The 15,860-nt window shown below is 41.1% G+C and overlaps 1 protein-coding gene across 2 annotated transcripts; it reads right to left on the minus strand.

Annotated features, from left to right (window-relative positions):
• Positions 1–1,212: 1,212 nt before the first annotated feature.
• Positions 1,213–15,821, minus strand: zcchc17 (zinc finger, CCHC domain containing 17). Of its 2 annotated transcripts, none has more exons than XM_085962823.1 (8): positions 15,731–15,821; positions 13,112–13,255; positions 12,949–13,006; positions 12,335–12,435; positions 11,133–11,224; positions 10,436–10,536; positions 7,069–7,193; positions 1,213–2,380 (listed from the first exon to the last, which is right to left on the minus strand). In XM_085962823.1, the coding sequence occupies exons 2-8, from the start codon at positions 13,151–13,153 to the stop codon at positions 2,180–2,182; spliced, it is 720 nt and encodes a 239-aa protein (XP_085818949.1). In that variant the 5' UTR covers positions 13,154–13,255; positions 15,731–15,821; the 3' UTR covers positions 1,213–2,179. The 2 variants fall into 2 exon arrangements, with proteins under 2 accessions (XP_085818949.1, XP_085818950.1); XM_085962824.1 differs by lacking the exon at positions 15,731–15,821 and adding an exon at positions 15,467–15,724.
• Positions 15,822–15,860: the final 39 nt, after the last annotated feature.

Raw genomic sequence — 15,860 nt, forward strand, 5'->3', positions numbered from 1 at the left:
TCTAGAGCCAGGGGTCGCAGTCTCAGAATAAAGGGGTCAGCCATTTAGAACTGAGATGAGGAGACATTTCTTCAGAGGGTGGTGAATCTTTGGAATTTTCTACCCCAGAGGGCTGTGGAGGCTCAGTCATTGAGTATATTCAAGACAGAGAGCGATAGATTTTTGGACATTAAGGGAATCGAGAGATATGGGGATAGTGCAGGTAATTGGAGATGAGGTAGAAGATCAGCCATGATCGTACTGAATGGCGGAGCAGGCTCGAAGGGCTAAATGGCCGACTCCTGCTCCTATTTCTTATGTTCTTATCAACCCACAGTATGCAGCCTTGCATCTTCCCCCTTTCAGTTTCCTGTCACTGTGCTTATCGCTAACATCCAAGTTGGTTACATGTATTTATTATGAACTGGAATTTTAGACTGCCATTGGATACGCCCTACATCCTCACTTATCTGCATCTCATCCATCATTTGTTCTGATGGGTATCAGATATATAGGAACAGGAGTAGGCCATTCTGCCAGTCGAGCCTGTTCCGCTTTTCAGTTGGATCATGGCTGATCTGTACCTCAACTCCATTTAGCTGCCTTTGTTCCCTATCCCATATATTCCAAATCCTCCATTTGTGAATAAATTGCCATCAGTTGGCTATCACCTTTGTTGCTCGATTGTCTAAGAGCACATTAGTGGGCAATTTCCACAAAGCCACCAGTTTTAAACTAGTTTGGGTGGAAATCCTACCTCTAATTAGCCACGTTGGTTGTACGTCAGCAGCACAGCTCCGATTGGTTGTTAACAAAGATGACCGACTTGCAAATGTGTTGGTTATTTTTCCTGAACGATTTTCATAATAAGAACACGTATCAATTTGTTCAAAGTTCGATAGCTCACTGGTGACCAGAAATTGCTTTTGTTCTACAGTAATTGGAAACTGGGTTTTATCAGGACTTCTTCGCTCGTGTGGCAGGCAGCGCTCTTCTTAGACAGATTTCAATTGGTGCTATTTACATTCTGGAACCTTTATTATACAGTTAAGAGGTGCCCTTTTCATAATGCTTGTTTCACATAAATGAAAACAAATGAGAGACGTTGGAATTATTCGCTACAGGCTAAACTTCACAAGCTGCTCTGTAGCTAACTCCCCACACCATTCTGAGCATCCCCATGTGTCATAACCTTACATGAAAAATTACCGCTTTAAAATACACATGTCTTAATACTGTGCCAGTAATGGTTTATTATGAATTGTGAAATAAACCTCTCAATTTTCTCACGACTGGAACCTTCATCATGGGTCTTCTGTGACGTGAAATATGAAATAACAAAGGGCCATTCAGCTCACTAGGCCCAGCAACAGATTATATATAAATTGTGGCATCCTGTACTCTCCCAACTTGTTTATTCTTAAGCCCCAGAATCATCAATGCTACTTTCTCCTGGACGTCCCTAATGCCTCTTTTGAAGTAGGATGCTCACAATTGCACAGTCCAGTTGTGGGCTTACTATGATGTGGATTCATTTTCTCCTCATACACAGAACGCACTGAATGGTTTGATTTTTACTCTTTTAGAAAAAAGAAAAAAAACCATACCGGCATGTTGTCCACTCATCGATACTCCGCACGCGTACTGTGAGGTTGGATGCGTTCCAACCGAGGAGCTAAATCGGAGTATACCTAGTGTCATAAATCTCATCATCAAGAAACTACTTATGAAATAATGCTGGATGGCCAGCTGGTGGCGCCGTCCAAGGAGTATAAATACTCGGGCGTGGGCCCCAGCTTTCCAGGGACATTTTGTAAGACAAGGGACTAGTGAAGTACAACTAGACTTCCATGTTCTGAAACAAGTTGATTAAAGCCTTGCTTTATGCTCAAACCAAGTGCGTAGTGATTTTATTACGCCACCTATATTAATGTTGCTCAGCCACTTGTTGAGCTGCTAACCTGCTATATGAACTGTTTCATTTTGTAATAAAATAATAAAGCACTGCCACTATGAGGCGACAACAGAATAATACATTCAGCGTATTTCAAATTTAGTTAAGCCTACGGGTAAATACAATACATAACAGTCAATTATTCTGAAAAAAAAATCACATCATTTCAACCTCCAAGTTTCATATAGCAACAACCTTGAGCACAAAAAAACACAACTTCCAGTTTTCTACACCGGATACTCTTCCTTAATCTCTCTTTCTGGATTCCTTATGCTTGTGTTTTTTATGTTTTTTCTTTTTGTGTAATCGTTCAGTCTTTTCCGAATGCTTGTGTCTTTTGGTATCTGCACGGTCCTGCTCACTGTTTGAGTCTGACATCTCAAAAGAATGGGACTCGGAGGAAGCTATCTTTCCTTTACTCTTCTTCCGTTTCTCCTTTTCTTGTTCCTGCAGAAGATCAAATGTTTATTTGCACCAACATTGGTGAAACAGCTGCCATTTCCTTTCTGACTACAGGCAGGGCTATATTTATATTTTTCTTCAATTTCATCAGTCGTTCCAACCCTCCAAATCTACACAAATCTCATCTGTTGTGAGAGTGACATGATCCAGTCCTTGAATATCTCATGGACACAGTTACCATCACTCATCCACCACATCAGAGCCACGGTTGCATTTCCTCTTTACCCCAAACAAGAATGCAAGTATTCCGCCTTAGGCATTAGCAGCAGCAAATCAGATCGATACTCAGGTGTGTCATTTTGTCGTGTTACAGCTACTGAACCACTTGCAAAATATTTGTATGACAGGTTTGAAAAATATCTCAAGATTTGAAGATTAGATAACAGGCTTTACCATCTTCTGTGCAACTGGAGAAAGCTTATTAAGTCAGGAAAGTTAATTATAAATATCTATTAATTATAACAGTAAGACAGAAGCGGTACCATCAGAACCAGTGACTGGATTCTTGAGTCACCCATGCACAAGAAAATGTTTCCTTCTAAATTAACAACTTTAAATCTACCAGACTCTGATAACATATATAACCATCAGAATTGAATAAGTTTTTAAATATAATGAACAATCTATATAAATGCAAATTACTTTTTTATATGCAGAGCTGTTATTTTGTAAAACTCCCTGGTTAACATTAGCAGTGCACAATTAAAAGCTTATTGTTCATCATTATATATATCTTAATAAATGTAAGTTTGTTTAAATTGGATGATGCAATGATACTGGAAGGCTTGTATGTACAATGAGTACTTATAGGGGACATATTTTCCCCATATCTGGATACTATAAAGTCATTCTAAGCTCTTAATCCTACCAAGTGAATGCATACCCTCATGGAAACAACTGACATATAGTACCTTCATGGGAACATACGCTTCCTTTTGTTAACAGCTGCTTCAGCAGTTAGTGGAAACAATCATTTTTACTTGCAAAGAATTCTGCCATAAGTGCAAATGATATGACCACAAGGCACAGTGCAGTCTTTTACTTATACTAAATGATGAACCTTAAAGTTGCACTGTACTGTAATGTGACACAGGGTACCTGCAGGATGGAACCAAATAAGCCTACAAATGTAATAAGCATTGTAGGCGTGTATGGGGAGGTGAGAGGGGAAGGGGATTTAATATCTGCCATTTCTTTTTCTCTCTCCAGTTCTCATGCTCAAGATACTGAAATGCTGGGGCAGAGTTCCACGGGGGGTTGGCACTGCTCCAGTATCTTGCCCAAGAGGACATTCATGTGTGATCATAGGCAATGAGCACTGGTAGGCTATTTGACTACAGGGGCATTATAATCAAACTCAATCATTTCCTCAACTGATGTACACATGTACACACCGTCCAGCAGGGCGCAATGTATAGCAATTAGTGGGAACCCTGTCTAATTTTGCCCTCCCTAGGCCAAGCACACAAAAACCAATTGTAGTACCTGTAATGCCACCCTGGCCAAAATCAGCATTAACCAGGAATCGAATTTGGGACCTTTCGGTTCGTATGGCAAAGTTATATACAACCCTTTCCAGCGGAGCCATTGGAGAAGCCATTTATGTGCCACTTCTGTGCAAAAGCCTAGCAGGTAGGTCTTTGTGCAAGAGATAGCTGGTTCAGAGCCTATCCTAGCTTTTGAACAGGCGAGCCAGGCAAATGGAGATTACATGCCAGTCTCTGTGTATATATAAGCAGTCATGTGTGGATGGGTGCAACATATGAAAACTGAGCCATGGGTGTATTGGAGAGCATGATATGCTGTTGCTGCAAATTAATGAACATTAAGTGTTCAAATACAATTTTGCAGTAAGGAACATATTCATGTGGAGCTTTTACTTTCTGATATGATCCTGATCCAAGCCTTCATTTTTCTAGATATTCTTTTCCTAGATAGCACCCCATTTTCAATAGGCGATGTTCCACCTTTGCCAGTGAAATATTTATGAATATATTTATCCTAGTAAGTGGTTACTGGGTACATGACCCTGTGGGTTACACATGCAAAATATTGATCACTATCTTTTTATTTGAAACTCAGGAATCCTTAAAGCAGTAACAGGAGTTGTCTGTGAACAAAGCTTATGAAAACAATCTCCGGGGATGATGAAAGCCAATTATTAATAAACAAAGTGCTTCTCCCATGTTAGACAAGCATTTTTTTACCTCAACAATTACTTGTCACTCCAAATTATTAGTTGCTTTGAGGTTGCTTCCATAAGAATTAGGAGCAGGAGTAGGCCATACGGCCCGTTGAGCCTGCTCTGCCATTCAATAAGATCATGGCCTATCATTCACCTCAACTCCACTTTCCCGCCCGATCTCCATATCCCTTGATTCCCCCACAGTCCAAAAATCTATCTATCTTGGCCTTGAATACACTCAATGATCCAGCATCCACAGCCCTCTGGGATAGAGAATTCCAAATATTCACAACCCTCTGAGTGAAGAAATTCCTCCTCATCTCAGTCTTATATGGCCGACCCCTTATCCGGAGACTATGCTCCCTAGTTCTAGACTCTCCAGCCAGGGGAAACAACCTCTCAGCATCTACCCTGTCAATCCCCCTCAAAATCATTTATGTTTCAATGAGTTCACCTCTCATTCTTCTAAACTACAGAGCGTATAGGCCCAATCTACTCAATCTGTCCTTAAGACAACCCTCTCATCCTAGGAATCAAGCTAGTGAACTGTTGTTTAAAAAAACAGGTTAGATTAATCTTGCAGGACTGAAGGCAAGAAATTATCCTTTCTTTTTGTCAGTAAAACTAAATGTATGCTGTAGCCCTAACTCTGACCCTATTCCCTACAAGCATAGATTCCCACTGGGGGTGCAGGACCGCAGAATTACCCCCACCAAATCTGCAACATTCTGCAAGGAGATACAAGACAGTGGACAGAAGAAGCAAGAGTGAGGAGACAGGTACAGTGAAAGGGTTAGAAGTGGAAAGAAGAAAAAAGGTCTTGGCGATTAGCTGAACTGCTGACCAGTCAGCAGATTGGCAAGCTGTTCCAAGTAATCCAAATAGTCAAAAGACTCAGCATTAGTGCTGACCTAATCAGTCGAAGAGAAAACATAAGAGTCAATACTGACTGAACAATGCAGTTACCAAGATTAATACTTTAATCAGAGAAGATAGAAATGGTGGATTTGGTTTTCTTTGACAGAAAGTTTATGAAAGCTATCAAGATTACAAGCAAGAGACATGTACAGGAACTTATCAAACTGCAGTCCACCATACTTGCTGCTTGTAAAAAGCATTAAAGTGTGTTTGTAATAACACTTTCTCATGCTTTCCTTCAAACAAGCACCACAAATACAGATTTGAGTATTGGAGAACTTTTTTAAAAGACTGTTTAATTCTTCCTCAATTTAACAGCAGCCTATGGCATTGTCTCACATATTCATCGTCTGGCGAAGATATTGCGAGGTCTGCCATACTGGATCAGCTGCTTGATTGAGTTACTGCCTGGGGCCGCCGTCGCAGAGTACAAGTGGCTCACCTCACCAGCTACCGGAGATACCAATTCAATGGCCTCCCTCAAGCATCAGTTCTAGAACCACTCCCTTTTAATCTGCATAAATAACCACCCCGAGGCCAGACCGTGGAAATTCATCTGTGCTTTGTCTTTGCTACTCAAAACTAGTGACTTTTCCACCTTGGAGCCCACTAATGATATGAAACTTATGGTGGAGTACCGACTGAAATGGCATCTTCAACCAACTACCGCAAAGACTGCGTCCTCCGTTTTTCACTTGCACAATGCAAGTGCACCTCGTGAACTAACTTTCATCCTAAATGGTCAACTTCTTAAATATCATGCTCATCCTATATAATAGGGCGCCACCCTCCACCGGTCACTAATCTACAAAATTGGTGAATAGACGTTGTGACTGTAATGAAATCTGTTTGTCTTGCCTGTATTCGTTCTTGCCTGTATTCGTTTTGCACTCATGTATATTACCCTCCCCCACACGGTGTATAGTTTCACTTCCTCTTTCCTGACTAACCTGGAAGGTTCCAGGTCTTGGCTCTGCCCCTGACTTCTCTTACATAAAGATCCCAGGATCTGTATGACTCATTCCTGCGAGCCAGTCAGTGTGTTGAGATGTTAGCTCTGATCTTAGTGATTAAAAGCCAACTTGTTAAAGTCTATAACTTCTAGTTTTGTGGTTATTGAAGGCACATCAGTGACAAAATCATGTTGTCAATAATTCATGTTGCCAATGCACAATGATTTGTTCTGATCACCTAACCGAGACACCCAAACCTTCCCCGGTTCCTTTGACTTTTTCTTACCAACTCGCTGGCAAGAATAGTGGACAGCGGATGCTCCTATAGATCACTACATCATCTCCGACCCTTAGGACCGTCAACCAGGATTCAACTGGCCATGTTGGGATTGGGCGCTTCTCAACCGCTTTCGAACTGTACAGGGACAATGCGCATCAAATCTTCGCCTACTTGGTGACAACAACAAATATCCATGCAGACAAATACAAGCCAAATAACATGTCATTGAATCATGCCGACTAACTAAACTATCTGGTGCTTTGCATGCTGGTGATGACAATGCTCTAAGATGGCTGGAATTATAGGCCGAGCCTGCATCTGATGAATAAATAACTACCTTTTTCTTCTTTGGAGGTTGAAATTCAGATTGGCTGGAACAGTCGGCTGGTTCCACCTCATCATCAGGAACTAGGCTATATTTAACGCCTCCAGGCTGCATGAAGCAGTCTTTTGCAAAATGTCCTGGAAGGAAAACAAAGTTATAGTCCTTCTGAAGTTATGATGCACTCTTATTAAATGCTAAGATGCTACTACACACGTCATGCAATGTGACACATTTATATGAATGAATGCAGTTGTCCACTTAACACAAATGGAACTAAGTAAACTTGGACACGGTAGGCTATTTGACCACAGAGACCATCACCACTGGGTTTGATCCTGCCCTTAACCGTATAGTTCCAGTGTGTGTGTGGGTCAGTCACCAAGTACCGTCAGTCCGTCACCTAACCAATTTACCCCTTCCTTGTCAGGGGACAGTGAGCCTTCCTTTCCAAGTGGTGAACTCAGCAAAGAACTGGGACCTCCGTGGTCTGTCCAGTTTAGAACCCCAACACATAGTGAATGCAGCCATCAAAGAAGGTTTTTTCCGCCTTATTTCTCCCTAGTAACTTTATCCTCGCTCTTCCCCTCCCGAAGGCTTTGGTTCATTCTGGAGTATAGTTCCATAGGCACTGGTCCTAACGTTCACACATACACAGCTGCAAAAGGAGTCGATGGATAGCAATCAACAGCAGGGCACTGAAGGAGGGTTTAAATACCGCAACAAAGAGGCGTTCGGCTCTTTGAACGATTTGCACACTTGATTTTATTGTTTCCCCCTGTCTCCTTTATCTCCTCATGCCACACACAATGGCCCAGAAATTCGGGTCGGGGGCTTCCCGCGGGTGCAAGCCCCCGACCTACACTTACCTAGCGCGCCGGCAGTTGACCTCTTGGCCTGCGTGGAATTCCTCTCCGAGGCCTGTCCCAGAGGCCAGCGCGCTATGCTGGCGTGTCCCAGGGGCGTAGTTAGTGCGAAGCGTCCCCTGGGATCACGTGAGCAACAGGCAGCCAATCGGAGCAGGGAATGCTCCATTCATAAGTCTTGACAGATAGACCTGTCAAAACGTAGAAATGCTGAGGCTGTAAAACTGTACTTTACCTTCAAATAAATTTTTTAAAAACATCACACTTTGTAAATAAACTATAAATGACATTAAATAACTAATTTTAAACAAAAATTTAAATTTTTGAAAAAAATAATTTTATAAAAAAACGGGGCTAAAAATAAACTTACCTTGCTTTAAAGTATTTAAAAGTAAAAAACCTGTGGAAAAAATGTTTTACTTTTAAATAATTGACCACTTACCTTTGAAAATGAAGTCCTTACGGCTGCTTTTTACATTTCTAAAATGTACAGACTTACCCGCACGTTAAAACCTGGGAAAAAAAAGGAAGTTGAACGCGCACGCGCAGACTCCCGCGCGCACGCGTTCAACCTCTGAACCCCTTCGTTCAGAGGATCGGAAGTGCCGGTTTCCCGCGCATGCGTAGTGCATGCAAGATTCCGGCACTTCCATCGGGTCTACGCATGAGTACTCCGTCCGTACTCACGCGTTGGGACCCGAATTTCTGGGCCATTACCTCTTAGACAGGGTTGCCTCGCCTCTAACAATGTTGCTCTGTATTCAGCAAGACATTTTTCCATGTTAAAGGTGCTCCATAATGCAAAGTAACCTGGGGAAGTGCACAAGAGTATCCTGGGCTGACACAGTCATTACAATCGTCTCTCTGTCCAAGAAGTGCTCAGTCCCCTTTCACCAGATTCCAATATCTGAGCTCAAGTGTTCATTGTATGGGAAACTACCTGCAAAAAAACATCAAATTATGTCTGCCCTCGAACACTTCAGTTCGATCCTGCTCAATGTCTGTCCTCCGAGTCACATAAAAAGAGCAGACTCTGTACACGTCCCATCATTGTAATCACCATCAGTCCATTCTCACAGCATCCCGCCCCCACGCAACACAACACTGCAGAAGTTGTGCGAGGTGGTAAATTTAGTGATGATTCACCGTTAAGGCAATAACACATCTTAGGTTTCAGATAGCTACCACAAAACATCATCCAAACCTCTGTGCGACTGCCTTTTCATTCACTGGGGATATCTATATTATCCATGTATACAGTAACATTTTAAAGCAGATGCACATCAGCACAATATCACTGTTTGCAGCAAACACTTAATTTTATTTCAAAATACTAGGTACGAAGGAACATTTAAAGTCCCTGTACATCCTTATAATCCCAGTTTACAATATCGAGTTTCATAAATATACCAGGTTGAGATGATTCTGGACAGAAAAGGGTGTATTTTGAAAGCTTCCAGACACTAAAAGGATCTCACCACGTTAAGAGCCCTCCCAAGTGGCAGCCACTCTCCAAATTAAAGCTTGCAGCACCAGTTTGATTTTCCAGGTAAAAATCTCTCCGGCATCACAAAGCTGACAGCTGTCCGTAATATTTGAATTTACAGTAGTAGCCAAGTTCCAAGGACTCACAAACAGCTACATTAATTTTTAAAACTAGTTCACTGAAGAAGTTATTAAAATGCTACCCATCTTTACCACTTTTCCTCAAATTTAGAGCCTTTCAGTTATTTGTGCTTAAATGAGACCTGTGGTGTTATCGGCTCAGATATTTTTTGGGTGCATAAATGTATTTTCTTCCCGAATTTTGCAGGCCTCTACTCTTCAGCCAATGGCTCACTGTCCTGTTATTATCCTCTTCCTCTGGGAGAAATGGACTGCCTATACTGGGATCCTAGTCCAATAGCATTCTTGAGCAATTCCCTGCAAGGTGAATTCACTGAGCACTGGTCTGCAAATCCACTGAACCTATATATATTTTATATTACTCCAGACACCACGCACCAAACTTTGCACTGTGACGCAGGGTGCATTTACACACCACAGGTTTAAAGTTGGTGCAAAGCTGAAACCACATTGCACCAGTGTTAAACTTCGGAGTGTAAATTACGTATGAAGACTCAAATCGACTCCCAAACAAAGCAAAGCGAGATCAACTCCGTCAGGGAGTCTCACTCACTTTAAGTCTGGTGTCAGATTGGGTCCAGACTCCGGATTCAAGCTGCATTTACACTATAACTGCAGCATCAGTGCAAAAGCAAACTACTCTGTACCAACACTACAGCCGCAGTGCACTTGCACCCGTAGATGGTTAACAATCTTAAAAGGAGAAAGAAACTCATTTATCGCCCTGGGGCTTAAAATTTACAATCAATTTACTGACCTCCAATTGATTTCAGCTACAATTGACAGCAACTACAATTTACCTGGATTCCCGAAGGGTGAATTTAAGCTAGTATATTTTTATAATAAAACTCCTAACAGCAAACAAGAGCAATTATGCATGTAATAAGTACCTTTACAGCCACATTTTTTGCAGACTGTGTTTAGAACAGCTTCAAGTGTTATCTTCTGCCCCGTAAAGTCTTTGAACTTGCGTTTCCGTCTCTCATCCTGGCTGCAAACGCAATCACAGAAAGGTGGAATTTATCCCCCGTGAAAAACTTAAATAGGCTCGAATAAAAAACAGAAAATGCTGGAAATACTCAGCAGGTCAGGCAGTATCTGTGGAGAGAGAAACAGAGTTAATGTTTCAGGTCGATGACCCTTCGAAATGTCATCAATCTGAAATGTTAACTCTGTTTCTCGCTCCATGGATGCTGCCTGCCCTGCGGAGTATTTCCAGCATTTTCTGGTTTTAATTTCAGATTTCCAGCATCCGCAGTATTTTGCTTTTGTTTTTAAATAGGCTCCACCCTATTTGAGGGAGGAGCATCCTCCATCCACAAGAGTTATGTTCCATTTTTGTGTACAGTGTAGCATGGTAAATCTGAGGCTGCATTCATCTTTTTCCATTAACCAAATTACTTGTTTTGACTACAGAAATTTAAAAACATTGTGTGGGAGAAGGATTTCAGTATCTGCCAAATGCTCAAATACCCCGAGCTCTGGGAAACCTAGCATTAGATCATTATATCAGTGCTCAAATCTTTCACAATTATCACAGTGCATTTTAGAAACAAACAAGTCAAAGCCATTAACAAAAACACATACTCAAGAGCAACATTATTAGGATCGAGGTCCTTCCCAGATCCTTGATTGACAGTCTTCATTGAAAGAGAAAGCTTGACTTTGCCATCCTTCACCTAAAGACAAAAGCTTGATTTTAATTAGTCAGGTATCTTATATACACAAGGTTTATTAAAAAAAAAAAAAATCACACAAACATGTAAAGTTAGGTATATCTTGCAGAAGAAATGGGACAGATTAGCTAAAGGAGAAAGAAGGGTGCAGGGGGAATTACATTCTGGTCCAGTACTCTCCTTGTTATATAAGAGGACTGACATTCTTTCCACATATTTCTTAGATATTTTTAAAAATGTCAATTATGGAATGCATTCCATCACAGCTCTGTTGAAAACAGCAGGAGCTGCAACTTCAGAATATCTGGCGGACCAGTTCAACTGTAGGAAACCACGCTACAGGATTCCAAACACCATTTAATGTGTACTCCACATCCTCGATTTCTCTACCTATTCTTATCACTTTACACTTACCCGTGTTGAATTCCACCTACCACTTTTCTGCCCATTGATCTAGCCTGTCCAGGACCCTTTGGGTTATCGCACAATGGTTAGCATCATTGGTCGCTGCACACAGTTTGGGGCCACTCTAATCTCAGACACCGTGAACAATATTCTGTCCTCTAAGTCATTCATAAAAATTTAAACAGCAACCATAACATCTGTCTCGTGGGACTCCACTGGCAACCATTTTCCACACTGAAATCTCCAAATGCCATGTATCAATCCTGCCTAATATTTTGCTATCTATTCCATGCACCTGGTGAATCAATCTTTCATGTGAGATACTGTCAAATGCTTCACTGAAATCCAAGTAGATAACAGCCACTGCCTCCCTAATCCACCAGATCTATAAGCTCCTCCAAGAAAAGTGAGAAAAGCAGGTGTATTTTACTTGCTTTACACAATACATGTCCCCTCCAAACTCCTTTTACTTTATCTAGTAAAAATGTCAGAAAATGAGTCAATAAAAATGCTCGTTTTGAGAGGTTTTTATCTGCACTGTGTGGCACAAAATTGTAAATCCATTTGTAACAAATATGTGTTTAATTTTGTTGCACATTGCACAAGGAGGAAATCGTCCCCACAGATCATCAGAAGAATGGAACTGGGAAAAAAATTCGTCTCGAAATCACATGCAGCTTTGAGAAAGCCTAGGGATAGTTGCCGTACCTCTTTCCCAATTACTTTAACCCAGACTTTTTCTCCAACATCAACAATCTCGGACGGATTATCCACCCGACATGCTGACATATGCGACTTGTGAACAAGACCTGCAAAATACAACAAGCATTCAGTGAATTGATCCTAGCTACAGCGCCCACGACCCTTGGCTATCCGGCCCACGTAGCCCAGTGACTCATCCTGGTATGGCACAGCTTGCTGCTCCATTTCTATTTCTGATTTATGCCGCGGAGTTTGTTGGTTTGAATTTGGAAACGCTAGTTTGGGACATACACGACTGGTAGCAAATATTGATCAGGCATTTTATAGAACAGCGAGTATCTAATTTGGCAAGAGCCACAACAATAAAAAGAAAAGATGACGTACATTTAGCAGTTCTGACGAAAGGTCATCGACCTGAAACGTTAACTCTGTTTCTCTCTTCACAGATGCTGCCTGACCTGCTGAGTATCTCCAGCATTTTCTGTTTTTATTTTACATTTAGCATTATTCAGTGAGTGGAAAGGATTTGTGTATCTTAACAATAGTGCTGTCTGCATATATTTAAATACAAAACGGTAAGATATATCTATACTGTGTACAAAACTGGTAGGATAATGTACCTTGCCGTTTGCAACCAGGAATTTTGATAAATGCTCCATACTCTGTTACAGATGCAACCTGAAAAATTAATTTGAGATTTTTTAAAATTTTACAGGCAATAAAAACAGTAAGAAATTTGTGTATATTTAAAGCAACAATCTGTGTGCATGTTGAAAGATGTACCTCGCCCTGGAAGATTATGTATATTTCAGGCAAGTCCTCCATCTTTATACAACCTGCAGCACACAAAGGGAAGAGAAAGACCCTTCTTCAGATGATGGCCATATTCCTGGTAAAGGTTTATTTCTCACGCTTTTTCAGGAAGTTCTAGATGAAGAAAAACATACACAATTTAAAAAAATATTTGTTCTCAGGATGTGGTGCGATGCTGGCAAGGTTGCATTTATTGCTCATCCCCGAGTAGGTAGTGATGGGTCTTCATGAACTACTGCAGAAAATGAAACCTCACTCAATGGTAATCAAGCGTTCCCTAAAATAACACACAATAATCCCAAACCAGAAATGTCCTACAATGAATGGTCAGGCAACTCTTATGGGGAAAATTATTGTCACATTACGTCAGATTATTTATTTTGCTATGCTGGCCTTTTACAAAGAAAAACTGTCTTTCTGGAGTGAATCGAACACTCAATGCCTCCCGATGTAGTTTTTTTTTTACTCCCAATGTTGTTCACGAATTAGCCAGTCAGCCTCATTGATGGAAATAGAAGCAGTGGCATTCTGAACTTTATATGCTTCCTTTAATCAAGAGTAAGTAGTCTGAAAAATGAATTTAGACCATCAGTATTGGTAGAGCCAGTTGAGTCTCTACTGCAACAACCAAATCAATTAAGTGTTTGCAACATGAGTGAAATTGCCCGACAATCTGAATATACTACATTTGCCTATGTTAACTGATGATTTTTGTAGTTCACTGGCTGCAACATTCTTCTCAAAACCCAAATGATTTGTTGTCCCAATCTGCTATGGTGTAATGCTACATTTCTTTCTGATCCTGCATACTGACTAGTGACATTACTGAACTCTGCAGCATGAAAAGGAGTATCATATTCACCACGTGGATACTTCAATAAATGGACATCTAACCAATTAGCATCATAGTACAACGTAAAAGCAATAATATTAGTCAGGTGTGCAATCAAAATTCAACATTAATATGCACACACCCAGCCAATTAGTTAGATTTATATATAGACTGCATCAAAAAAAAGTCTTTGATTAAGTATGTAACTTCATCAATGCATTAAAATGAACACATTCAGGAAACATAAATCATAGGGATAAAGAATTCCTCTGGCTATCGTGGGGAAAGTGTTTATGATTTTGCCAAAAATTCTGAACAAAGGACATCGTCACAAACACATTTATGATGTTGCCAGTGGCCAGAGGAATTCTTACCCCCTGTGCCATTCAATTCTAAAGTATTTTCATAATACATTGATTGCATTGCTCTCTAAGTGCAACCCAATACTTTTCAGACATTTTGGCCCAGAATTTGTGGTGGGTAATGACGACAAACTACCAGCGTTCGCCGTCATTACTCCTCTGAAACTGACCGCAACTTCAGGATTTAGCACATGCAGAAATCCTGAAGTTGCCATCAGTCATTCACTGCTCCGACACTGGCTGCGCTGTGCCCACACCCCCAATAATAGGCAATCAGTGAAATTAGTGAAACTGACAAAAATGTGGGCTTTTCTGCATGATATCGCTGTTAAATACCCCATTAAACATTACTGAAATAGGTGTAACTAGGGTTTTAACGGTGTATTGACTGGTAAACAAACATTCTGGCCCCGAAAAACTAATTTTTATATTTGTGGAGTGTCAAATTTCTCCATTATGATAAAGATTACAATTTTTAAAAGTTTTTTCATGATATTACAGCTTCTATCGTATCCCCATGTGAAAGTCTCAATCTTTATGTTGATCTCTGTAACATTTTTTAAAAGTCCGGATAAAAGCTGCTTCACGTTTCCTGGTTTCCAGTCTGTAAGAATTCCGCAATGTGATTGGCTGCTTAAGACAGCTTGTTGACATCACTGCAGCATTGCACTAGGAATTCCCATTACAGAATGCTGTAATCAATTAAACGTCGAAAAAGGCAAACTTCTCGTCACAGAGATCGCGAGGTCTCTGCGGGCAGTTTTCTTCGGGTCAAGCGCCTTTGTTTCGCCGCTGACCGCAAATTACAGGCCACAGTTCTTAACTGTGATTTCATATTTGCCAACCCACCTCAGCGATAGGTTGGCACCTATCTAAGGCTGCGGTTATATCGCCACTGTAGCTCTGATAAGCAGCAGCTTTGGTTACGCGTTAAAAAAAAAACTTGCATTTATATAGTGCCTTTCACGACCACCAGACGTCTCAAAGCGCTTTGCAGCCAATGAAGTACTATTTGAAGTGGAGTCACTGTTGTAATGTGGGAAATTAACGTGAAAGGATAACTCAGCTATCAGATCCCACTCTAAAGCCAAGTGGAGGGAGAACCCCTTCAACGGGCCATCTCGTTCTCACCTCACCGTACACCAGCTGCTGTGCAACTCGCAGCTGGTGTGAACCCGTGTTTTCAAAGTAGCTCAGGGACTCATTTGGAGCTGCTGGTGCACAGCCTGCGGTATAACTTGAGTCTAGTAGCTGCACGTCACACTTTACAGCTAAAAGCTGCTGCAATATAACTGCACGTTAAACTATAGCAGAGTTGATCAGAAAATTAAATTAACTGAAGATACAGAGGAGGGGGAAATGACAATGAATAAAATCCACTGCTGAAGCACAAACCAAAGCATCGCCATCTTGCGGCCTCCCCGAGCAGGAGCCAATAGTGAGGAGGCTTACTCAGTGCTGGTAGATTGACAGCAGCATTGACCAATCGGTTTGCGAGAATTAGCGGGCACCGCCTACTGTGGCT

This window comes from Somniosus microcephalus, chromosome 20 (genome assembly GCF_052327205.1).
Source record: "Somniosus microcephalus isolate GS21.2 chromosome 20, FLI_Smic_1.0, whole genome shotgun sequence".
In the NCBI taxonomy this organism is placed as follows: domain Eukaryota; kingdom Metazoa; phylum Chordata; class Chondrichthyes; order Squaliformes; family Somniosidae; genus Somniosus; species Somniosus microcephalus.

Bases quoted from the DNA above. Each gene is read 5' to 3' on its own strand.
- zcchc17 (XM_085962823.1), bottom strand. From the start codon at position 13,153: ATGGAGGACTTGCCTGAAATATACATAATCTTCCAGGGCGAG. The intron at 11,225-12,334 runs GTACGGCAACTA...TTTTGTCTTTAG, and splicing joins TTAAAGTAATTGGGAAAGAG to GTGAAGGATGGCAAAGTCAA. The intron at 2,381-7,068 runs GTAGTTATTTAT...GATCTTCTGCAG, and splicing joins AACCTCCAAAGAAGAAAAAG to GAACAAGAAAAGGAGAAACG.